The sequence below is a fragment of the Ursus americanus genome, chromosome 6, assembly GCF_024610735.1.
Source record: "Ursus americanus isolate L20-20 chromosome 6, mUrsAme1.1.p, whole genome shotgun sequence".
Taxonomy (NCBI): Eukaryota; Metazoa; Chordata; class Mammalia; order Carnivora; family Ursidae; genus Ursus; species Ursus americanus.
This window is the reverse complement of record NC_142132.1, coordinates 71,347,749-71,373,226: the sequence shown is the minus strand read 5'-3', so window position 1 is coordinate 71,373,226 and position 25,478 is coordinate 71,347,749. Positions and strand designations below refer to the sequence as shown.

The following is a 25,478-nucleotide window of genomic DNA, read 5'->3' as shown; positions in this document are numbered from 1 at the left end:
ACACTGTCCCTAACATACCGTGTGCCGGGCATGCTTGTGAACGGCGTTCCTGTATCAACTAGTAGGAAAGCTCCTTGAGGATTGAAGCAAGTCATCAATGAGACTTTCTGCTCGGAACGAGCATGGGCAGAACCTCAGGCTTTCTGTGGTTCCTAGAACTCTTCCCAAAGGGAGAGTCATGTTGTTCTGAGGAGCCCAGAAACTCTAGCATTGTGTCCGGTGGTATCAGAGCTGTCTGAAGGCTGACGTAGAGTGGACTTGCACAGCAAGGACTTAGGAGGATTGCCATGAGTAGGAGAGAGAAAAATGATGCACCAGGGAGCAAGTACGTGAGGTCGCGCTTGGGGCCAAGCGCCTGAGCAGGCAGCTGCGGGTGCAGCATGGGGGTGTCTGAAACCCGGCGCTGCCTCTCGGAGTCTGTGTGGCCTCGTGCAAGCCGCTCAGTCTCACCGTGTCCGTCCCCTCATCTGTAAGATGGCCGGGCTACACGACCCAGTTGAGAGGCTTATTTTAAGGACTAAATGATTTTCATACATGCAGAATGCCTAGAACGTGCTGCCACGTGGGAAGCATTCGGTAAATAAATGCGTACCCTCCTTAATCTTGCTGCTACTCTTCTGAATTTTCAGAATCCGTTCTTCAAGAGCAGAGTTTCTCTAGCTGGGGCTGTTTGCCCACGAGGGGCATTTAGCAATGTCCAGAGACTCGTTCAGTTGGTACAGCTGGGTATGGAGTGGTACTGGCATCTGGAGGCCAGTGGTGCTGCTGAACATCCTACAACACACACGAAAGCCCCCACAGCAAAGAATTATCTGGCTCAAAATACTGATGGTGGTGAGGTTGAGAAAGTGTTTAAGAGGAAGGAGTCACAATGTGGGGCAAAGAGGAAGAAAATAAACTTTAATACTTCAGGCTCATCACAGCGTTACAGAGTCTGGCCCATTATCTTGGTCAGTCTTCTAGATAGAATTACACATTTTTTTTTAAAAGATTTCATTTATTGGAGAGAGAGAGAGAGAGAGCACAAGCAGGCAGAGCAGCAGGGAGAGGAAGAAATAGGCTCCCAGCAGGGCAGGGAGCCCAGTGTGGGGCTCGATCCCAGGACGCTGGGATCATGACCTGAGCTGAAGGCAGACGCTTGACCGACTGAGCCACCCGGGTTCCCCTAGAATTACAAATGTTGGGGGTGCCTGAGTGGCTCAGTCGGTCAAGCGTCTGCCTTCAGCTCGGGTCGTGATCCCAGGGTCCTGGGATCGAGTCCTGCATCCGTCTCCCTGCTCAGTGAGGAGTCTGCTAGCCTGCTTTTCCCTCTACCCTTTCCCCCTCAATCGTACTCTCTGTCTCCCTCTCCCCACTCATGCTCTCTCCCCCCTCTCTCAAAATGAATAAAATCTTTATAAAAAGAAAAAATTACAAATTTTGATTAATCCAGAAAAATTATTACTTTCCCTTAAAATGTCCTTGTTCTTAGGAAGTACATGTTGAAGTACTTGAAGGTGACGTCATGATATCTGCCTTTGCTTTCAAGTGTTTAACAACCAGCAAGAACAGAAAAGTACATGTATACAGACAGATAAAGCAGATGTGGCGAAATGTTAACAGTTGGTGAGTCTAGGTGACTTGGGGTTAATTTCAGGTTTTCTATAGATTTGAAGTGTTTCAGAGTAACTGGATTGAGGCAAGGACAGTGTCTAGCAGGAGGTGCTAATGATGGGACAGCAGCCACTTCAGTTACGATCTTTCATGCTTACAGCCTTGTGAGCTTTATTTCACTTTAAGCTTTAAGCTAAATTGACTTTTTATTTTTCATTACTTCTGTAATATTTTTTTCTTTTAAAAATGTGCCATTATTTAACAGTAGCTGTACTTGGGGATGTGGAGGTAGGATTATGGATGATTTTTATTTTCTTCTTTTTTGTGCATTTACTAAATGTTCTATAATAAATATATATTAGCTTTATAAAAACAACTCTTTTAAAAAGTTCTGTCCTTTTATACAAAATCCTATTTTTGTTGAAACCGTGTTTAATTGTACATAGATATTCATTTTTGCTGCTTCAAGCCTAATTGGGCTTATTAGTGCAGAACAAATGATAGTGATGAATGGCTTGCCTGCATATCATCAGCAAGGAATGACAGAAGACAAACATCATTTTTGCCATTTTTCGAGAGAGTAGTAGATGATTTCTTCATCGTCTTACTCCCTCTGCACCTCACAGCCTACTGGAGTGACATGTCAGCAGTATAGCTTGTCAAGTAAGCAAAGCTCTTGCAGTGTTTTCATCGTGTGATTCACTAAAGCATAAATCTCAGTGGGAGTCACAGATTTAAATGGAGACTGCTGTGCGCGTCTCTTAAAATATTTATTTCTCTAATTTTGTATTTTCCTTACCAGTGCAGTTGAAACCTAGAACTAATTTCAATAAAAAGACTATTTTTGTTCACCTGAGTCACTAGAGACGTCACTGTTAGCTGTATGGGTACTTACACAGTCCCTGTTTGTGACAGTTGAAATTCTTTAGATGTAGTCATTTCTGCAATCCATAAAAAATTGTTAAGTGCAAAAATAGTATAGATTTAAGCTACTCTCTTGGTTTGGATGAGAAGTTAGAAATATGACACAAAGGAATTAACATGTGAAAGGGGTTGCAGAGCGCATGCTTACATTATGGGTGAGATAATTTATGAGATCTCCTTTTTCCAGCCCACACCGTGCTGTGTTTCATAGCTTCTATTTTGGTTTTATGGTCTTAGCAGGGAGTTGTCACAAACAAGTTGTTTCTCATCTGAAGAGATCCCTAGCTATGGTGACTTTGTATCAGAGAGTAGAAAGCAGGCCTGCGAGAGAGGTGAGAAACAGAGATTCAGCTGGGACATAGAGCAGGAAAGGGGGGTAGACACAGCTCCTCCCCTCCCTACTGACCCCTGGCTTGTAGAAGTGCAGTGAAGAAACCAGGATTGTTTTGGGGGCCGATGAGTTTTTCCGACAGTTACTCAGTGTAGTCCACGTTGTTGATGTTGTATCATAAAGTTCCAAATTAACTGCGGTTGGGTGCCAGCAGGAGCCACCGGGAAATAGCCAGGTACGTTGAATGGACGGGACAGAGAATTACTTGTTTTGTCATCATATTTTCTAGATTCATAGTTTCAAGGTGAAGCATTATTTGGTCACAATAGCTTTTACTTTTGGTATGGTTCGTCGGAAACTGCAGTCACTAAGATTCTAGTGACCCAATTGCCAACTCCAGGGGACACTTTTTTTTTTTTTTAAGATTTTATTTATTTATCTGACAGAGAGACAGCCAGCGAGAGAGGGAACACAAGCAGGGGGAGCGGGAGAGGAAGAAGCAGGCTCCCAGCAGAGGAGCCGGATGTGGGGCTCGATCCCAGGACTCTGGGATCACGCCCTGAGCCAAAGGCAGAGGCTTAACGACTGCGCCACCCAGGCGCCTCCAGGGGACACTTTCTGTCCTTTACTAGTTGATTGCATTCTTCTCTTAGCTTATCTGACCTACATTCTTTTGGCTCATCCACATCTGGCCCAGTCCTCCTTCCCAATGTACTTCCTTATCTCCTCTCTCGCTTTCCTCTTTTCTTTAAAGATTTTATTTTTAAGTTATTTCTACACCCAGCATGGGGCTCAAACTCACAACCCCAGGATCAAGAGTCACATGCTCCACTGACTGAACCAGCCAGGCACCCCTCTCGCTTTCCTCTTAATCATTAGGATTTCATACCTGGTTTCTGTTTGTTTTACTCATTCTTCCTGGGCAGTTTTATCCATTACCACCTGTTTGCTAACGGCTCTTAAATCCAACTACAGTCCACGTTTCTCTTAGGTAATCCATACCTACTTCTGCTGCCTATGGAACTTCGCCACACGAGTGTCCCAGGGGCATTCTGATGGTAACATCATCTCCGTCCCATCCATTCTCATCTCCCCCTGTATTTCAGTCTTGGATAGCAGCATCTCCTTTTCTCAGTCACCCAAACCAGACTCATGGGATTTATCCTCAACTTTCCTATCCAAGCACTCACTAAATCCTATCAGTTCTTTCTCCTAAATGTCTTTGGTATCAGTTCTTCAGAACTTTTCACTCTTCAGGCAACAACCTCTTTGACCTCGGCCATAGACACTTCCTACTACACATGTTGCTGGAGGCAAGGGAAACAAAAGCAAAAATGAACTGTTGGGACTTCATCAAGATAAAAATCTTCTGCACAGTGAAGAAAACAGTCAACAAAACTAAAAAGCAATCTACAGAATGGGAGAAGATATTTGCAAATGACATAACTGGTAAAAGGTTAGTAACCAAAATCTATAAAGAACTTATCAAACTCAACACCCAAAAAACAAATAATCCCATTAAGAAATGGGGAGAAGACGGAGCGTCTGGGTGGCTCAGTCGGTTAAACGTCTGCCTTCAGCTCCGATCATGGTCCTGGGACCGAGCTGTGTGTTAGGCTCCCTGCTCAGTGGGGAGTCTGCTTCCTGTCTGCTCCTCCCCTGCTCATGCTCTCTCTCTGGCTCAAATAAATAAAATCTTGAAAAGAAATGGGCAGAAGACATGAACAGACATTGCTGCAAAGAAGACATCCAGGTGGCCAACGGACACATGGAAAGATGTTCAACATCACTCATCATCAGGAAAACATAAATCAAAACCACAATGAGGGGCACCTGGGTGGCTCAGTCGGATAAGTGGCCAGCTCTTAATTTTGGCTCAGGTCATGATCTCAGAGTCCTGGGATCAAGCCCCATGTCAGGCTCCACACTCAGTCGGGAGTCTGCTTCTCTCTGTCTCCCTTTGCCCCTTCCCCTTTTCTCACACACTCCTGTGTGGTCTCTCTCTCTCTCTCTCAGGTAAGTAAATCTTTAAAACAAAACAAAATAAAATAAATGAGATACTACCTCACACCTGTCAGAATGGCTAAAATTAACACAAGAAAACAGGTGTTGGTGAGGATGCAGAGAAAGGGAACCTCTTACACTGTTGGTGGGAATGCAGGCTTGTGTAGCCATGCTGGAGAACAGTACGGAGGTTCTTCAAAAAGTTAAAAATAGAACTACCCTCTAATCCAGCAATTGCACTACTAGGTATTTACCCAAAGGATATAAAAATACAGATTTGTAGGGCCACCTGCACCCCAATGTTTATAGCAGTATTATCAACAAGAGCCAAATTATGGAAAGAGCCCAAATGTCCATCCACAGATGAATGGATAAAGATGATGTGTGTATATATATGCACACATATATACATATATGTATATATACATACAGACACCAACACACACGCGAATATTATTCAGCCATCAAAAAGAATGGAATCTTGCCATTTGCAACAATGTGGATGGAGCTAGAGAGTATAATGCTAAGTGAAACAAGTCAGAGAAAGACAAATACCATATGATTTCCCTCATATGTGCAATTTAAGAAACAAAACAGATGAACCTATGGTGGGGGAGGAGGGAAACAAACCATAAGAGATTCATAGCAATAGAGAACAAACTGAGGGTTGATAGAGGGAGGTGGATGGGGGATGGGGATTAAGGGGGGCACTAGTTGTGACAAGCACTGGGTGTTGTATGTAAGTGATGAATCACTGAATTCTCCTGAAACCAATATTGCATTGTATGTTAACTAGAATTTAAATAAAAATTTTTTTGAATTTTATTACTGTTAAAGTTTTAAAGGAGTGTATGAATACCAAGAGCAGGAGGCTGTTTTGCCAGACGAAAGACACATGATTAACCCAGAGCAGCCTCACCTTGCCAAAGGTCTAGGACTTAGCTTTCAGGTTCTAGCACTGACTTTCCAATTCGTTCACTTAGAGATGATCAGATTCTCATTGAATGACATTGAATAAATTCATAGACCGGTTTGTAAACCAGAATATCCATTCATTCATCCTTAATGGCTGTTAGCTTATTAGATTTGAAAGTCTGACCCTGTCTGGGAACCTCCTTATTGGGATGTCAGACACCAAAAACCCAAATCAGAACAGTGCTTGGTGTGATCATGGAATTTGCTTAGGATGTATTTGTTTTAGAGAGCTGGCTCATTCAGGTAGGATGTGGCTAGAATGCTTTGTATCTTCCAATTCCTGCCTCTTTCTCCCACTGGACATTGCTACATTGCCCATTTCTCTCTTAACCCAGCTTTTGTATAGTGGCCACTTGATACATTGTTTTAAGGTAGTGAGTTTACTAATTAAGCTTTGATCTCAGAGCTCTTCTCAGTTATTAGAGACATATTTCCCTTTAATGTACTCATTTTTTCTTTCTTTTTTTGAGATATAATTGACATATAACATACTCGTTTCAGGTGTACAACGTAGGGATGATGCAATAATGCAGAATGATCACACTGAGTCTAGTTAACGTCCATCACCACACAGTTACATTTCTTGTGAAGAGAACTTTTAAGATCTCCTTGCTTAGCAGCTTTCACGTCTACGGCGTTATTAACTGTACTACTCACTGTGCTATACGTGAGAGCCCCAGAACTGATTCTCTTACAGCTGGGAATTTGCACCTTTTCACCCCCTTCACCCATGTCACGCAGCCCCCCAGCCCCCCAGCCCCTGCCTCTGGCAACCACCCATCTGTTCTTGATATCTAGGAGTTCAGTGTTTTGTTTTTTGCTTTTTAAAAAACGTTGTAGGGGCGCCTGGGTGGCTCAGCTGGTTAATCATCTGTCTTCAGCTCAGGTCATGATCTCAGGGTCCTGGGATCAAGTCTGGAATCGGGCTCCCTGCTGAGCAGGGAAGTCTGCTTCTCCCTCTGCCTGCTGCTCCCCTGCTTTACACACACTCTCTCTCTCTCAACTCTCTCTCTCTGACAAATAAAATAAAATCGTTTTAGATTCCACATATAAGTTAAATCATATGGTGTTTGTCTTTCTCTGCCTTATTTCACTTAGCATAATGCCCTCAAGTTTCATCCATATTGGAAATGGCAAGGTTTCCTTTTTTTTTTTTTATGGCTGAATAATATTCTTCTGTGTGTGTGTGTGTGTTTGCATCACATTTTCTTCATCCATCCATCCATCCGTGGGCATTCAGGTGTGTCCACATTGTGGCTATTGTAAACATGCTGCAGTGAACATGGGGGCATAGATGTCTTTTCGAGTGTTTTCATTTCCTTTGGATAAATACCCAAAAATGGAATTGCTGGATCGCGTGGTAATTCTGTTTTTAATTTTTTGAGGACCCTCCGTACTGTTTTCCACAGTGGCTACAGCGATTTACATTCCCGCCAGCAGTGCACAAGTGCACGAGGGTTCCCTTTTCAGCACATCCCGGCCAGCACACTTGTTATTTCTTGTCTTTCTGATAGTAGTCGCCATTCTGACAGGTGTGAGGTGGTCTCTCAATATGGTTTTTGATTTGCATTTCCCTGATGATGAGTGACAGTAAACATCTCTTCATGTACCTGTGGGCCATCTGTATGTTGTCTTTGGAAACCTGTCTATTCAGATCTTCTGCCCACCTTTCAGTTGGATTGTCTGGATTTTTGCTCTTGAGTTGTAGGAGTTCTTTATATGTTTGGGTAGTAAGCCCTTGTCAGGTATATCATTTGCAAATATTTTTTTCCCATTCATAGGTTGCCTTTTTATTTTGTTGATGGTTTCCTTTGCTGTACAGCAACTTTTTGGTTCAATGTAGTCCCACTTGTTTATTTTTGCTTTTGTTGCATTCGCTTTTGGTGTCAAATCCAAAAAATCATCTCCAAGACCAGTGTCAGGGAATTTACCACCTAGGTTTTATTCTAGTAGTTCTGTGGTGTCAGGTCTTCTGTTCAGGTCTTTGGTCCATTTTGAGTTGATTTTTGTGTATGGTGTAAGATAGGGGTCCAGGCTCATTCCTTGCATGTGGCTGTCCAGTTTTCCCAACACCATTTATTGCACAGACTGTCCTTCCCATGTGTATTCTTGCCTCTTCTGTTCCATTGATCTGTGTGTCAGTTTTTATGCCAATAGCATACTGTTTGGATCGCAGTAGCTTTGTAGTATAGTTTGAAATCAGAAAGCATGATGCCTCCAGCTTTGTTGTTCTTAAGATTGCTTTGGCTATTTGGGGTCTTTTGTGGTTTCATACAAATTTTAGGGGTAGTTATTGTATTTCTGTGAAAACACCATTGGAATTTTGATAGAGATGACATCGAATCTGTAGATTGCTTTGAGTAATATGGACATTTTAATAATATTCATACTTCCAGTCTTTGAGCTTGAATATCTTTCCATATATTTGTGTCTCCTTCAGTTTCTCAGAAGGCAGTCTTAATTTCTAAGATAAGTGCTTGCTGCTTCTCACCTGGACCTCTGTAATAGTCCAGTTACCACTCTCCCTGCCAGCCTGCCCTGATGCTGTTCCACTAGAGCGACCTTTTAAAATGGCGGCTAGGATCGCATCACTCTTGTGCTTGCCAACGGCCTTCGAGATGAAGCACAGACTCTCTGTTCCCGCCGGCAGCGCTGACAGGAGCCTACTTCCCACATCTCCGTTCCTCGGCCTGGGGCTTTGGCCGCGCTCAGCTGCTTCACACTAACATGCAGTGCTCTTCACGTCTGCCTTTTGATGAGGGCTTTCGTCCGCCTCTCCCTTCCTGACTCACGTGCCTGCGAGACTCCGCTCTCACAGTCACCTGAAGGCCTGGCTGACCTCAAGCAGACGACTGTCCTTCGTTACTGACCCCAGCAGGGCATATTACGAGCATTTGAAGACAGGAGCTGTTTCACTCTTGTAAATCTTCGAGTAGCCCACAGCCTGCTACCTGGTAGTAAACGCTCAGAAGTTTAAATAACGCCTGTGTCTGGAAGAAGATTGACCCTAAATTTATTTCGTTGTATACATATGTTTAAAAAATTTTTTTTTCATGATCATAAAAGTATGAAAATGTGTGAGAGGAATCCATATCCACTGTTGAAAACTTGACTACATAGAGAAAGGTTAGAGGGATATGATGCTGTCCATGTTTCTCAGCATATTTGCCAGGTTCCTCCCTAGGCTTGTTTTTTTCCTTCTGCGCATGTGTCTGTAAGAATGCTGTTTGTTTTTAGGGATTTGAGGTTCAACGTCAAGTATACTGGGAGAGTTAAGGCTTTCCAGGGAGAGCGATAATCAGCGCTCATTTCCAAGATAAGACAACGAGATCTTTTAAAGGGGTCCTTCACTTTCTGCTTTCCTTCCAGCGGTCATAAAGCTCTGTTTCTCTGAGCAAAGACCCTGCACGCCGCACACATGTCATCATTAACCCCCGGCACAGCCCCATGAGGTGGGCATCGCTCTCTGTGCTCGAGGCCAGGCAGTGACCACCCGAGTGTGTCTCTGAGGCCTGCTCTCAGGAACCCGGGGCCTCCTCGGAGCATATCCGGAGTCTCACCAGCAGTGCAGAATAAGGGTCCATTACATTAGAATATAAAGTGACGGACGGCCTGAGGAATCCTGACGCTTAGTGTTTTTATCTGTTTTGTAGAGAAGTTGTAATGCTTTACAAAAAGCTTTCAAACCACTGCCCTAGCTTATTGGACAAGTTCAATTTTGTAAAGTGTCCTTATAATGCTGGCTGAGACATTACTGTACAGCGCTTTATCTCTTAATATGTGAAAAATTTTAAAGAATATTAAAGCTGTATCTTTTGTCTGGTGCTCTAGACCAAAAATCATTCCAGCTGATTTTGAGTTTACCATTATTTACAAAGTAAATAATTTTCCAGTGCCTGTTATGTATGTCAGGCCGTTCTAGGTGCCGGGAACATGGTGGTTGATACGACAGACAAGATCCCTGCTCTCACGGTGCTTACATTCTAGTGGGAGCAGTTAGTTTGACAATAGGAAAAACAGGAAATCTCAGAGTGATCAGTGGTATTCGGAAAAGAAGACAGGCTGATGTGATAGAGAAGAATTGGATGCTGGTGGCTGCCTTCTGTTGGATCTCTGGAACAAGCCAGAGGGGCTGACCGTGGGGATGGCCTGAACAGTACAGTGGAGCGGCTGAGCCCCCATGGAGAAGTTAGAAGACACTAGAATTTAAATGTGTATCAAACCTTGGGGCAGGGAGTGTAACTTTCAAAGCCCAGAATTTAATAGTAATCACAAAAAGCTTGTCAGATTCGACATGATAGAACTTACGGACCTTTTAAGTAAAATAATAATAATAATAATAAAGTAGCTAACAATTCTGAAAAAAAATATTTTAGCATATATTATATACACAGGATTATTTATTATAAGATAACAGATTAATAAGAAAAATAAAAAACGCAATAAGTAAATGGCAAAGAAGCATGGGTCAGTAATTCCCAGAAGAGACTGTATAATTTGTAAACATTAGAAATCAGGGGCGCCTGGGTGGCTCAGTCGTTAGGCATCTGCCTTCGGCTCAGGGCGTGATCCTGGAGTTCTGGGATCGAGCCCCACGTCAGGCTCTTCCGCTGGGAGCCTGCTTCTTCCTCTCCACTCCCCCTGCTTGTGTTTCCTCTCTTGCTGGCTGTCTCTCTCTGTCAAATGAATAAATAAAATCTTTTAAAAATAAACAAATAAGTAAATAATGCAGTTAAATAAGGAGTCATTTTTTAATCTAAATCGACTTAAATGCCTTTGCTGTCATCAGTATCCCATACTTGGAAGAATACAATGCAGGTAGTATTTTTGTAAATTGGGAAATTAGATAATTTCCTTTTAAAAGAAAGTTTGGTATTGTGTCCCCAAATCCATATAAAATATCTCTTTTATTTCTTTCTTGTCCCCATGATTTCACCTCTGAAAATGTATTTTGAAACAAAATAAACATTTACACCAAAACACGCTTCATTAGATAGTTGGTAGAGTCCACATCTGCCAGTGGGGAAGTGTTTGTGTGACTCTGGACGCACGCACTCGATGGCATGTTAGTTAGGTGTGCGTGGCAAAGAATGGTTGTATGAGCTGAGGTAGCGGCAGGAAACGCTTCAGTGTAGAGGGACTTGCAGACAGCAGTGTGCAAAATTGTCTCTGCCCTCTTTGTACCTGCATCTTTCAGATGTGCCTGAAAAAAAAATGACTCGAGAATATACACCAACATGTTAACAGTAGTGTGTGTTAGAGTAGGGGGATAAAAACTTTAACCAATAGGTCTTAGAAAAAAAATTAATTTTTCTTTAAAAACTTACTTAAAACCTAAATGACAACAATAAAGAAATCGACTCACTTCATCTTTCCTCAAAAAGAGCTTTGAAGGTACCATCGTGTGGGAGAGCCAAGACCTCCAAGGCCTCGTGTCAAGAAATCTCCACAAAGTGACTGTGAACGATGGCGGGGGCGTTCTCCGAGTCATTGTGGTAAGTCATCCTGTCTTCCTAAGGCTGTTCAGCATACTTTAGCATTTTTTAGTACATGAAAAGTGTTTTTAACTTTACTTTTACATCAACTCCGGGAATGTGAAACGATGAGTCTTGGGTATTTTAGAGCACGGATGGCAGAAAATGTGGAGTCACCATAGTAAAGCCAAACAACTCAGATGTTCTATGATTTTTTCCCTCCGGCATCAGTAAACACACAGTTTTGCCTTAAGATTGGTGCATTTTTAAAAGTGCAGTATTTCTCAATAATTTTTAAGCTAACATTCTTCTTTTTTTAAAAGAAAAGATTTTGTTTACTTATTTGTCTAAGAGACAGAGCACAAAAAAGGGGAGCAGCAGGCAGAGGGAGAGGGAGAAGCAGGCTCTCCACTGAGCAGGGAGCCCAATGCAGGACTCGATCCCAGGACCCTGGGATCATGACCCGAGCTGAAGGCAGATGCTTAACTGACTGAGCCACCCACGCATCCCTAAGTTAATGTTCTTGATGGACACTTGCTCAGTAGTATTCAGGATCCTCACTCCCTCACCTTAATAGCAGAATGTTAAAATAGCATAGCTGGCAGTACTGGAAAATACGATGGAGTTTTTACTTTCGTTTATATTGCTAGGATTTCTGCCTCATATTTTTAATTTATTCAGATTTGCTTCAAATTTAAAATAGTTTGGGTAAATATCTCCAAGTAAGTGTGGGACAATAAGTTGTAGGCAGACTTACAATGATGAGCTTTAAATATACAGGTGGCGTTTGTGGTGGCGTCACAAACCCAGTCTCATTCTGCTTGATGCTCTGGTGTTCACAAGCTTAGTCTATTTTCATTAACTATTCATCTTATTCACATGAATTAATTCCCGAATTTGAAATGAACATTAGGTGGTATGCTGTCACCCACTTAGAAAACCACTCCTGGCCACAGTAGAACTTACACTCCAGTGGGGAAGACCGACATTAGGTCACAGATTCATATATAATCACAACCTTAGCCTTGTGGGTCGTGTTTAGGATCTCAAGCTTTATTTAACATAGAGTGTCTTCTGAAATTTAATTATACTTTTATTCTTTCCGGATTTCCAGGGCAAGTGCCTTTAATATGTCACCTCCTTGTCTGTTTGTGAGACTTAAAAATACCGAAATGTGCTGGAATTCTGTAGTTATTAAGTTGATTGCACAAAAGGAAACCAACTTCTGAGTTGAGGGCTAGGTTCAAGTGGAAAGACTCCAATGATCCACTTCGAGGGTAAATATAGTTGTAGAGGGCTAAAGACTGCTTACACACTCAGCTAGCCCTAAAAAATAGTGTGGTAACTTGGTATCTCCTTCTAGGAAACCCCACGTACAAATAAAGTTTTCTATCATAAATGCGTAAAGCTGTAAGTTTCCTGGAGTCTTGCTCCCTTGCCAGTAAGTGACAATGTCAGAAACTTTTAAAAGTCAAGCTGTGACCTTTTAGATAGACGCTAATAGAAAGTACTGTCAAGTTCTAAACAAGCCAAAACGATGTGGAGTACACAATGATAAAACAGTGCGCAACCGTTCCTGGCTCTACGAAGCTGGAAACGTTAGCGTGGTTCGGTAGCTTCCTCCACACTGAGCTACAAGTTCCCACGGTCGCCTCCGGATGGGGTCTCTCTACGGCCCCGAAACACTGCTGTGCAGTGCAGCTCTGCGGAGGGGACGGTCCGGCCGCAGAGGCAGTACCGCGCGCGCACACACACACACACACACACACACACACACACACGGGCAGAGCTGTGCAGTGTGGCCCAGCCCTGCAGCTGGAGAATCGCTCTGCTGGGTGTGCCACACAGGTGTGCAGCACGCAGAGGGGAAACACCTCACTGGGGGACTTGTAAATCTCTAAGGCTCCTCCAATCCTCGGAGGCCGGGAGGACTGTCGCTGCTTGTCGGCACCTTCAGCAGCATCAGTGACTGGCAGGGCTCCATCTGAATGGTTTGTTTCGAGCGGCTTCCTCTGCGCAGTAGGGCAGACTTGAAAAATGTGCCTAGACGCATTTGAGTTCATGGCAGTTTTCAGTCTCCAAGAAGTCAAAGGTGGTAATTTTTTTTCAAGTGGTAGGGTTGGGATATAAAATAAAATCGGTTTTGTACTATGATGGTAACAAGTTCAAGAATATATGATTCTGTGTCAGTTGGAATTCTGAGCACTGGGGACTGCCCTGCGCACCTGATCTTTAATATTGTAATCAAGATAACAGATACCAAAAACTGGAGAATACTGATGTCATCCTGACTGCGTACATCTTAGATGGATTTATCCGCTGTTATGAATTTTGCCACATCAGTTTTAAAATAGAAGAAATGTATTTTTGGTAATGAAACATTGAGCACTTCTGTTTTTGTCGTTTTCAGGCTGGGGAGGGCGCCTTGCCTCACGAATTCATGGAAGGCGTGGAGGGAGTTGCAGGTGGTTTTATTTATACCATTCAGGGTAAGTGGGCTGCTTGAAAGGTGAAGAGCGCGCTGAGTCTCACGTACCTAATCTTACTCCATACTTTGACAGAAGAGGTGATTCTTTTTTTGTCATTAAAAAAAAAAAAGCTTTATTAATACATAATTCACATACACTTTACCCTTTTAAAGTGGTGAAGTCACTGGTTTGCGGTATTTGAGAGTTCTGCAAGCATCTCCACTGACTCCGGACCATTTCCATCACTCCAAAAAGAAACCCTGTGCCCGTTAGAGGACACTCCTCATTCTCCCCTCCGCCAGCCCCTACCAACCATTAACCTCCTCACTGTACTTTCTGACCTTAAGTGTAAGGATTTACTTCCGGGCTCTCACTTCTGTTCTTTTGATCGGTGTGTCTGTCCCTCTACCAGTACTGCACGGTCTTGAATGTGTAGCTTTGTGGTAGGATTTGACATTGGAAAGTGTGAATCCTCCAACTCGGTTCTCTTTTAAGATCGTTTTGGCTATTCCAGGTCCTGCATTTCCATATGAATTTTAGGTTCGGCTTGTCAATTTCTGCAAGTGAGCCAGCTGGGATTTTGAAAGGGGTGGCATTGACCATGTAGACCATTTCAGGGAGTGTTACCATTCTGACAGTAAGTCTCTGACCCATGAACATGGAATATCCTTCCATTTACTTATGTCTTACTCGTTTCTTTTAGTGATATTTTATGGTTTTCAGAGTACAAGTCTTACATTTCTTTGGCTGAGTTAAATATTTATTCTTTTTGATGCTATTATAAGTGGAATTGTTTTTTTCATTTCAGTTCTAGATTGCTCGTTGCTAATGTATAGCAATACAGTCGATGTTTATATATCGATCTTGTGTGCTGCAGTTTTGCTGAATTCATTTAAGTTACTAGTTGTGTGGGTGCCTTAGGATTTCCCATATACAAGATCATGTCATCTGCAAATGGAGATGGTTGTACTCCCCCCCCCCCAATCTGGATGGCTTTTGTTGCTTTTTCTTGTCTGCTGTGGCTAGAACGTCTAGCACAGTGTGGAGTAGAAGTGGTAGAGCAGACATCCTTGTCTTGTTCCTCCTCTTAAAGGGAAAGCATCCAGTCTCTCACCATAAGGATGATCTTGAAAAATCCATGATCCTGGGCTTTGTTGGCCCCATGCGGCTCTCTTTGGTTTATCCTGCAGCCAGGTGGGGACTTTGCAGAGCCGCTCGACTGTGGTCTTATAGCTGCAGTGGGCTTTGTGCTGCAGTCAGAAGGGAAGAACCTTTTTTTCCCTGCCCCGGCCAGCGTGGTGCATTTTGATGCCTGCGTCTGTCCCTCCGTTGGAGGTGGCCCAGTGGACTCAGCTTCCCCTCCTGCTTCATGTGTACGCTTTCTCTTCATAATGACAGTATTTAAACATAGGTTCTCTTTCAGACTACAGTGTCTTAAATGCTTCTCCTAATATATCACATTCTAGGATGGGTTTGTTAGATTCGTTTAAAACTTGGGGTCAGGAGCATTAGCTTAGAACTCTAGAGGGAATTTGTTATGATGGGAGTGGCTGTGTTTGTTTTCTTGAATGATGCTTATTAGAATGTCCATCTGTGAATTCCTGAAAATTCCGTGTCCATGATCTTTAAGAAAGAAAAACTACCATTGATGCAATTGCTATTGGTCACCTGTCACGAACGTCACCTAGGGGACGAAGGTGCCCAATGGAATTTCTGTCTTGACATCTCAGAGCGCCACAGAGCATGGATTCCTATAAAAGAATTATGACCCAGCTTCCTGAAGGCTGTCAGTGACTGAGGAATGCAGAGCACATGCCGAGAGGAGACTCTTCGGGGAGGGATCCCAGTGACAGCATGGTGTGGGGGATGGGGCACACCCCATTCGAGCCACTGCATGTTGTTTGAGGGTGCAAATGGACTCTGGCTTTTTTTATTTTTTCAAAAGCATCTTAATTTATAGTGTTTCCTCACAAAAGTAGTTGTATTCTTATATCACCCCAAAGGGTAGGCTAGAACAGGTGCGTGGGTTTTGCCCATAAACTTGCCATTAAAAGTAGAGATTTAAAATTTAGACATCCTTAATTCCAATCCAGACATTTTTCATAAAACTGTGAGGCCACTCTGCCAAGGAAGGTGTCCGCTTAGCTCACCAAGAAGCTAGCTGACAGCCCAGCCCTGGCGAAAACTCAGGAGCTCAGGCAGCTTCCTAAGGCAGTGCAGATGCGGGGGCGAGGGCAGGTGAACGCACCATCTGACTGGAGTATCCAGCACCTTCCCTTCTTTTACCGGTTCATTCCTGATTGTACCACCAGGAGCCTTTAAAAACTAGTTTAAGGGACCCTTGAGACTTCTGTCACTAAACTGTTCTACAAGGAGCAGCTCACCCTGGACAAAAGCTTGTCATAATTTTTCAGTCATGGAAGCTAAAGGAATAAGGTTTCGGTGAGGGACAATTTCTTTCAAGTAAGAGTGAAATAACTCAAGTGGTAGGCTAAACAAATGAAAATGAATAGACTGTCTTCTGAAAATCTCAGTATAAATTAATTTTTTAAAATCAGGGTCTAAGTGCTATTCAGAACGTTCAGGTGTACATGAATTCTTAAATTTTGTCAGATATTAGCATCTCTGTCCAGGCCCTACCTCAAGCTACAAAGTTAAAATCTTCACAAGTAAAGCTCAGATGTCTGTATCTTAACAGGCTCGCTAGACAGACGTGATCTTCCAAATTTTGAGAGGCTGTAAACTCTGTGATTCTTTTAAGTAGAAGCTAGACAGCTCATCAGATTTAAAACACAGATTGTTTTATTCCTGGTTTTCAGATATATGCAGTATATTTATTTTTTTATTTTTTCTGTGCCCCATCCTTATTTGTTTTTTTATAATAATATTTTTTTATTATATTATGTTAGTCACCATACAGTACATCCCTGGTTTCTGATGTAAAGTTCGAGGATTCATTAGTTGCGTATAACACCCAGTGCACCATGCAGTACGTGCCCTCCTTACTACCCATCACCGGCCTATCCCATTCCCCCACCCCCCTCCCCTCTGAAGCCCTCAGTTTGTTTCTCAGAGTCCATAGTCTTTCATGCTTGATTCCCCCTTCTGATTACCTCCCTTTCTTTATCCCTTTCTTCTCCTACTAATCTTCCTACTTCTTATGTTCCATAAATGAGTGAAACCATATGGTAATTGTCTTTCTCTGCTTGACTTATTTCACTTAGCATTATCTCCTCCAGTGCCGTCCATGTTGCAGCAAATGTTGAGAACTCGTTCTTTCTGATAGCTGAGTAATATTCCATTGTATATATGGACCACAACTTCTTAATCCAGTCATCTGTTGAAGGGCATCTCGGCTCCTTCCACGATTTAGCTATTGTGGACAATGCTGCTATGAACATTGGGGTGCATATGGCCCTTCTCTTCACTACGTCTGTATCTTTGGGGTAAACACCCAGTAGTGCAATGGCTGGGTCATAGGGTAGCTCAATTTTTAACTTTTTAAGGGACCTCCACACTGTTTTCCAGAGTGGCTGTACCAACTTGCATTCCCACCAACAATGTAGGAGGGATCCCCTTTCTCCACATCCTCTCCAGCAATTGTTGTTTCTTGCCTTGTCTATTTTTGCCATTCTAACTGGCATAAGGTGGTATCTCAGTGTGGTTTTGATTTGAATTTCCCTGATGGCTATTGATTTTGAACATTTTTTCATGTGTCTGTTAGCCATTTGTATGTCTTCATTGGAAAAGTATCTGTTCATATCTTCTGCCCATTTTATGATTTATTTGTTTCTTCTGTATTGAGTTTGAGAAGTTCTTTGTAGATCTTGGATACTAGTCTTTTATCTGTAGTATGATTTGCAAATATATTCTCCCATTCCGTGGGCTGCCTCTTAGTTTTTTGACTGTTTCCTTGGCTGTGCAGAAGCTTTTTATCTTGATGAAGTCCCACAAGTTCATTTTATCTTTTGTTTCTCTTGCCTTTGGGGATGTGTCATGAAAAAAGTTGCTGTGGCCGATGTTGTAGAGGTTGTTGCCTATGTTCTCCTCTAGGATTTTGATGGATTCCTGTCTCCCATCGAGGTCTTTCATCCATTTGGAGTTTATCTTTGTGTATGGTTTGAGAGAGTGGTCAAGTTTCATTCTTTTGCATGTAGCTGTCCAATTTTCCCAGCACCATTTATTGAATGGTGTCCTTTTTCCACCGGATGTTTTCTCCTGCTTTGTCAAGGATTAGTTGCCCAAAGAGCCGAGGGTCCATTTCTGGATTCTCTATTCTGTACCATTGGTCTATGTGCCTGTTTTTGTGCCAGTACCATGCTGTCTTTGTGATCACAGCTTTGTAGTATAGCTTGAAATCTGGCAACGTGATGCCCCCAGCTTTGTTTTTCCTTTTCAATAGTTCCTTGGTGATTCGGGGCCTTTTCTGATTCCACACAAATTTGAAGACTGTTTGTTCCAGTTCTTTGAAAAATGTCATTGGTATTTTGATCAGGATAGCATTGAAAGTGTAGATTGCTCTGGGTAGCATGGACATTTTAACTATGTTAATTCTTCCGATCCATGAGCATGGAATATTTTTCCATCTTTTTGTGTCTTCTTCAATGTCTTTCAAGAGTGATTTGTAGTTTCTAGAATATAGATCCTTTACGTCTCTGGTTAAGTTAATTCCGAGATAACGTATGATTTTTGGTGATATCGTAAATGGAATGGATTCCCTAATTTCTCTTTCTTCAATCTCATTGTTCGTGTATAGAAATGCAACTGATTTCTGAGCATTGATTTTGTATCCCGCCACATTACTGAATTGCTCTATAAGTTCTAGTAATTTGGGGGTGGATTCTTTTGGGTTTTCCATATAGAGTATCATGTCATCTGCGAAGAGAGACATTTTGACTTCTTCTTTGCCGATGTGGATACCTTTTATACCTTTTTGTTGCCTGATTGCTGTTGCAAGGACTTCTAGTACTATGTTGAATAATAGTGGCGAGAGTGGGCATCCTTGTCGTGTTCCTGATCTTAAGGGAAAGGCTTCCAGCTTTTCCCCATTGAGAATGATATTTGCTGTAGGCTTTTCATAGATGGTTTTTATGAGATTGAGGAATGTACCCTCTATCCCTACACTCTGAAGGGTTTTAATCAGGAAAGGATGCTGTATTTTGTCAAATGCTTTTTCTGCATCTATTGAGAGGCTCATATGATTCTTGACTCTTTTCTTGTTGATAAGATCTGTCACACTGATAGATTTGCAAATGTTGAACCACCCTTGCATCCCAGGGATGAATCCCACTTGGTCATGATGGATAATCCTTTTAATGTACTGTTGGATCCTATTGGCTAGGATCTTGTTGAGAATTTTGGTGTCCATATTCATCAAGGATATCAATCTGTAATTCTCCTTTTTGATGGGGTCTTTTCCTGGTTTGGGGATCAAGGTAATATTGGCCTCATAGAATGAGTTTGGTAGTTTTCCTTCTGTTTCTATTTTTTGAAACAGCTTTAGGAGAACAGGTATTATTTCTTCTTTGAATGTTTGGTAGACTTCCCCGGGAAATCCATCAGGCCCTGGAGTTTTGTTTTTAGGAAGGTTTTTAATCACTGCTTTAATCTCTTCATAATTAATTGATCTGTTTAAAAAATCAGTTTCTTCCTGTTTCAGTCTTGGTACTTTATAGGTTTCCAGGAAGGCATCCATCTCTTCCAGGTTGCTTAATTTATTGGCATATAGCTGTTGATAAAGTTTCTAATGATCCTTCCTATTTCATTGGTGTTGGTTGTGACCTCTCCCTTTTCATTCATAATTTTATTAATTTGGGTCCTTTCTCTGTTCTTTTGGATAAGTCTTGCCAGTGGCTTATCTATTTTATTTATTCTTTCAAAGAACCAGCTTCTAGTTCTGTTGATCTGCTCTACTGCGCTCCTTGTTTCTAATTCATTGATTTCTGCTCTAATCTTGATCAACGGCTTCCTCGTGCGTGAATTAGGCCTGTCCTTCTGTTGCTGTTCCAGCTTCTTGAGATGAGAATATAAAAACTGCATTTTAGATTTTTCTATTCTTTTGAATGAGGCTTGGATGGCTATGTGTTTTCCTCTTAGGACTGCCTTTGCAGTGTCCCATAGGTTTTGGACCATTGTGTTTTCATTCTTGTTGGTCTCCATAAATTGTTTAAATTGATTTTTGATTGCCTGGTTTATCGACTCATTCCTGAGTAGGATGGTTCTTAGTCTCCAAGTGTTTGAGTTTCTTCCAAATAATATTTGGTTACATCCATATCCATCAGTTCTGTGGCAGAGGCCACAGACTCACTGTCTTTTCTTTGCTGGGGGGGATTTCTCCTTCTCGTCATTCTGATGAGGAGAGGTTGCAGGGTTGTCCAGAGCCCAAATTATTGCCGGGGGCCCAGGCCGTGCGCCCTTGTTTTATAGGGACCTTAGGGTTATGGGCTTCTTGATTTTTCAGCCTGCCTTCTGGGGGAGGGGCCTGCCACACCGATACTCAGGCAATCCTGTTTGGGTAGAGTCTCCGTGTCCCCTGCGAGGGGGGATGGGGATGGGCACTCCCTGAGCTGGTATTTCCAGGCTTTTGTTCTCTGGTGGCTTTCCCTGGCGGTTTGCTGTGCCTCTTCTGAGAGTCAGAGCAGCAGCGGCCAAATTTCAGCCTCTGTCTCAGAACAGAGGGATTGCGGCCCGTTCTCCACTGATGTTCTGGCCACTTTAACTCTGTTACTGTTGGTGCTGCTCAACCCTGCAGCGTCCGGGATGTGCGCCCCACACCCGGCGTCCCAGCCCTCACTTCCAGGGCCGGCGCGTCTCTGTCCTTTGTGTTTCTAACACCGCCAGCCGCCAGCCGCCCCGCGCGCGCTCCCGGATCTCCGGGTCTCAGTCTGGATCCAGTGAGCGCACCGGGATTCCGGGGTTCCGCGAGATGCCTGGTGGCGCGCCCCCGGCTCACGGTCTCAGTCTGCTGTTTTGCGGGTGCCGTCCGCGAGCCCCGCCCGCTCTCCCGTGCAAGTGGCTGCCGCTTCCCGGCGCCCGAACACGGCGGCTCCCTCCCCCTTCCGTTTATCTTCCGATATCTGTGCAGGGTTTCTTGGCTCCCCGCTTCGTACCTCAATACTCAGTGCTGGAGATGTTCATTTGTAGAGATCCAGATGCGTCTTCCTGCATCTCAGGCTGGTTCCGTGGTTGTTTAGGCTGGTCTGGTACCTATCCAGCTCGACTCAGGGGACCGGCTGAAAAAGGGGTCCCCTACTCCTCTGCCATCTTAGCTCCTCCCCCCAGCTACATGCAGTATAAAACAAAACGTGTGATTTGTTCATCCGCAAGGCCGATATTTAATTTCTGCTCTCATCTTGAAACAGCCATCCTCCTGGTACTCCAATTTTCAAACACTTGCACTTTCCTTCAACTGTTAAATTGTATAGACCTTAAAGGGATATTACAGTGGAATGGAAGAGCTGGTGGGGACGCAAGGTCATTCAGCCTGTGTTGCTCAAAGGGTAGCAGTCTGTGGCCCACGTGCCTCAGGGTTCTGGGAAGACACATGTTAAACACAGTCTTGGGCACCACCCCAGACTTGCTGAATGGTTAGATTTGGGGTACAGGAACGTGTCAGCAAGCAGTCCCGAGAGCCACTGATACAGTCGTCATCGTCCCCCTCCCCCCCCCCCCCCCCCCCCCCCCGCCATGAGAATATAGGCCCGGAAACCTGCAACTTGCCCAGCGTGTCAGAGCGGCAGAGGCAGAAATCAAATGTGGGCCTGCAGACGCCCACGCCCAGGCTTTCCCTTTGCTATTCCAGAAGGTGGGGCGCTAACCTACTCTGCTGTCTCCTCACCCCTCAGCCACTCACTTTATTTTTTAGACGTTTCCTCTAATTTGAGTGAGATATTTGAGAAAATCCTGCCCTCGTGAAAAAGTGGCTGCCTGAAATCCATAGGATTTGAGGACAGTCCCTGCACAAATGTAACATGTGAGGCAGTAAACAGATGTCTTTAAGCACATTTTTATTATGAAATATCACAGATACACCAAAAATAGAGAGTCCTGTAAGAAACAGCCATGTCCTTATTACTCAGAATTAACAAATCCTTACATGTTGTCATATTTACTTCCTTTTTTAAGAAAAAAAAACATCGCAGGCACAGGTGAAGCCCCCTCCCTGCTAGCTGTCCCGCCCTGTCTCTCTCTCCCCTCGGAGAGGGTGCCACTGTCCCGAAATTCGTGTGCACTCTTCCCATTCTTATTTTTTTACTTTCTAATGTATGTACGTATCTTTCAATAACATAGTTTTGATGAGAGTATTTTATAATCGAGGACTACGGCATCATATTGTGTATATCAATTAGCAATAAAGGTACTTGTCCCCCCGGCATCATTTTTCAGTGCCATTCCTCTGCATGCAGGATCGGGTTAATTCTTCTGCTTGCCGTATTCCATTATGTGACTGTTCCACGGGCCGGCCGCTCTCCTGTCAGGGGGGCATTTAGGTCGGGTCCATTTCTTTGGTTACAAACAGGGCTGCGAGGCACGTCCTTGTGAGCACGGAGATACGGCGTCCAGGGAGGGGTCCGGGAGCGGACCTGCTGCCCCCCACAGCCTGACGGGCCACCGCTGGACTGCTGTCCAAGGAGAGCAGTCGTGGATCCCGGCGGGGTGAGGGAGGGCCTGGTGCCCAGCTCGGGTGCCTCCCGGCTGCTTTCCGTTCGGTTCCTCGGGGAGAGAGAGCGAGCGTGCAGAACATTTCACGTGCTGGGTCTTACAGCAGCATTTTTCTCCATCTCTCAACTTCTCCTTTGTAGAAGGTGATGCACTCTTACAAAACCTTCATTCTCGCCCTCGAAGACTTCTCGACCATCTAAGTCATCTCCACAGGGAAGACGCCTTACTGAGGGAGGAAAGCAGCCTCTATGACGACATTGTTTTTGTGGATGTCGTCGACACTTACCGAAACGTTCCTGCGAAATTACTGAACTTCTACAGATGGTAAGTGGTAAAAATGTGGGGTAGGTAGAATTTGTCTTACTGTTCTTTGGATGTAGAAACAATTTATCAGCATTAAACCCCTGCATTTTATTTAAAAACCAACCCCAGAACCCCTGAACAACTGGGATGTGATCATTGTATCCTGGTTCTTTGTGAGGACTGACCTTTCAAAATTCTGCTTTCTCGTTCAGATGAGCAGCTCCATGATGTGAATGATCTTTATCAAAAAACAGGGCAAAGTTGATTTCAGTTTGGTGGTTCCGTTCTCTGAGTCAGAGTCCTGTGAGTCATTGTCTTGGTTGCCTTAAGCCAACGTCAGATGAAAATCAATGAGCTTGAAAGTGGCCCGTTTTCACTTGTGATCACACCTACCGACCTACGTGCCCCCCTGTATAGTTCCCTCCAACCCAGGTTACTGATCTGAATTCTGTTCAGCCAAACATCCACATTCTGTTTCCATCCTCTTCTCCACACATTTAAGAACCTAATTTGCCCTAATTCCAAAACTTTTCTGTAAGATGAAATCCAACAACCTTTGGAGCCCCATAACTTCCTCAACCCTTCGTAATTCTTCAACCTGGGTTGTAATTCCTGCCTTTTATACTATTAATGGCAGCAGCGGTAATAACAGCTACTATTATTTATATATACAGTTAACATGATTAGTTACTCTGGGGCCCGCTTACTTGCTGTTGAGCCCTGTGATGCTGTCCACCCTAGAACTAACCCGAACTGTCTCTGTCTAGCCTAAACCTAGAGTGTTTCCACATCCGTCTCTTTTTAAAACTGGATCAGGGAGCTTGTTTCTTGGTGAGCCCCCAAGCCTGTCCCTCTCTCTTCTCTGTTGTCCTGGGCAGGGTGGTTGGATAGAGTCCTGATTCATTTATGGAAGGTCATGTTTCTTAGCGAGGGCAAGTTAATATAATTTTGGAGTCACCCTGTGGCTAGAGGGCAGATAGAAGAGAGTTGGAAATTGGGGTGTGTCTAGAATACCAGGGTTATGTTTGGACAACTGTACTGAGAAAAAGAACTTTCTTTAGCTCAGGGCCCGTGGGAGGGGTCCTTGTTGTAAGGGGGCCAAGGCAAGAGCGGAAAGAGGTGAAGGGTGGGAATGGGGGTCCGGGAAGCTGGAAATCTGGATTGTGGAGTTCTAGGACTTTCTCTAGGGAGCTGAATCCCGCTTGTGGAAGTTCAGCGTAGTTTAGCTGTTACCTTCAGCTTAAGTCTTCTCTCCTGTACTCCTTGCACATCTCTGAGATCTCAGTCATCACTGCCACGGTCTGTCTCAGGCCATCATCTCCACCTGAATCACCGGTGACGGGCTTGGGGACCTGCTCCCCCCGTCCCGTGCTGCCTGTCCGCCCTGCATGCTTAATGAAAGCTGTGTCAGTCATTCTTTCTTCAGGTGATTCCTTAGTGACCACAGTGTCCTTTATCACAAAGTTCCTCCCGATTAGCAACTATTATGTGCTCCTGTGCTGTTAATTAGAAATAAACTTTAGAAGCACGGGGTCGTGCACTTTGGTGTGGACCTGCTGTTAAGTTCACCGTTCCTTTGACCAAAAAACACTTTCTCCAGATTTCTTTCATTCAGATTTCTGTCATTTGGTTCCCTAACAAGACTCTGGGTTTTGTTTTTTTTTAATCAAAGACAGACAGAGATTGGCAGTGTGAAATGGAGTCAGTTTTGTCTCTACTCGCCCTTACATGTCTAGGTAAATGAAGTCACCCTCCTGGGCCTTCCTAAAGGTCATTTATAAGAGTTTAATTGCTGGGAATCGTTTCTGAGGGGAACTGTGTTTTAAAAACCATCAACTATCTGAGTGGAGACTAACTCGGGGCACCGAATAGAGCAGCTGGCAGAGCAGTGCTCCGCGCGAGCCGGGGGCGCGCCTGTCCCTGCACCCTGGGCCCCCGCTGAGAGCACAAGCGACAAGGTCCGCGTGTTTGGCAGCCTGACAGGAACAATGTCACAGAACCGTGCGTTTGCTCACAGGGTCCACTTCAGCCAGGTCTTTTTTTTAGTGTGTTCTTTTTCTTCTGCGCCCTTTAAAATCCGCTCGTTGCTCCTCTGCGTTACGCCACTTACTACTGAGGCTTGCTGTCGGAAGCCCCAGTGTTCTGAGCACATGTTCCCAACCTCGAAGGAAAAAGAAACTGAAAAAATGCGCAGGTCGTACAGGGACGGTTCTTCGGTAAAATAGTAGCGATGTTACGCGTCGGCGTCGCTTCCTTTCCTGGTATGGACGCACTGACTCTCGTATTCCGTTTTGCCAACAGGACTGTGGAAACCACCAGCTTTGACTTACTGCTAAAGACAGATGACGACTGCTACATAGACTTAGAAGCTGTGTTTAATAGGATTGCCCACAAGAATCTGGATGGGCCTAATTTTTGGTGGGGAAAGTAAGTTAAACCTTGTTAGCCCTTTGGCTTCATGTACCTGATTAAAAGGAATTAATTTAGAACAAAACACACAAGCTGTTTTTCACAAGCAAAGTGTGGCTGAGATAGGAAACCTGGGGTTACTGGACGTCATTAAGCTACAGTTAGAGGGAAATCGGTAAAATGGGAACCTCAGGCTAAGGTAACGAAGGAGGGGAAGACGATGTGGCTTTCATCGTCGTGGCCTAGAAAGGAGCGGTACTCAGAGGAGAAGCTGCTATCCGTGATATGTTAGAAGAAGGTTCTAACACATTTCTGAAACTTGGCTGTTTCTTCAGG

General features: G+C 43.9%; 1 protein-coding gene across 2 annotated transcripts in view; it reads left to right on the top strand.

Annotated features, from left to right (window-relative positions):
• B3GALNT2 (beta-1,3-N-acetylgalactosaminyltransferase 2) overlaps positions 1-25,478 on the top strand; it is a 60,212-nt gene that overhangs the window by 30,238 nt on the left and 4,496 nt on the right. Inside the window, exons 6-9 of one of the 2 annotated variants that reach the window (XM_045783723.2) lie at positions 11,212-11,322; positions 13,712-13,790; positions 22,571-22,754; positions 25,035-25,160. In XM_045783723.2, coding sequence (XP_045639679.1) covers positions 11,212-11,322; positions 13,712-13,790; positions 22,571-22,754; positions 25,035-25,160 — 500 coding nt within the window. Of the gene's footprint in view, positions 1-11,211; positions 11,323-13,711; positions 13,823-22,570; positions 22,755-25,034; positions 25,161-25,478 lie in introns of those variants that run through there. The other variant, XM_087863138.1, reaches the window with a different exon arrangement.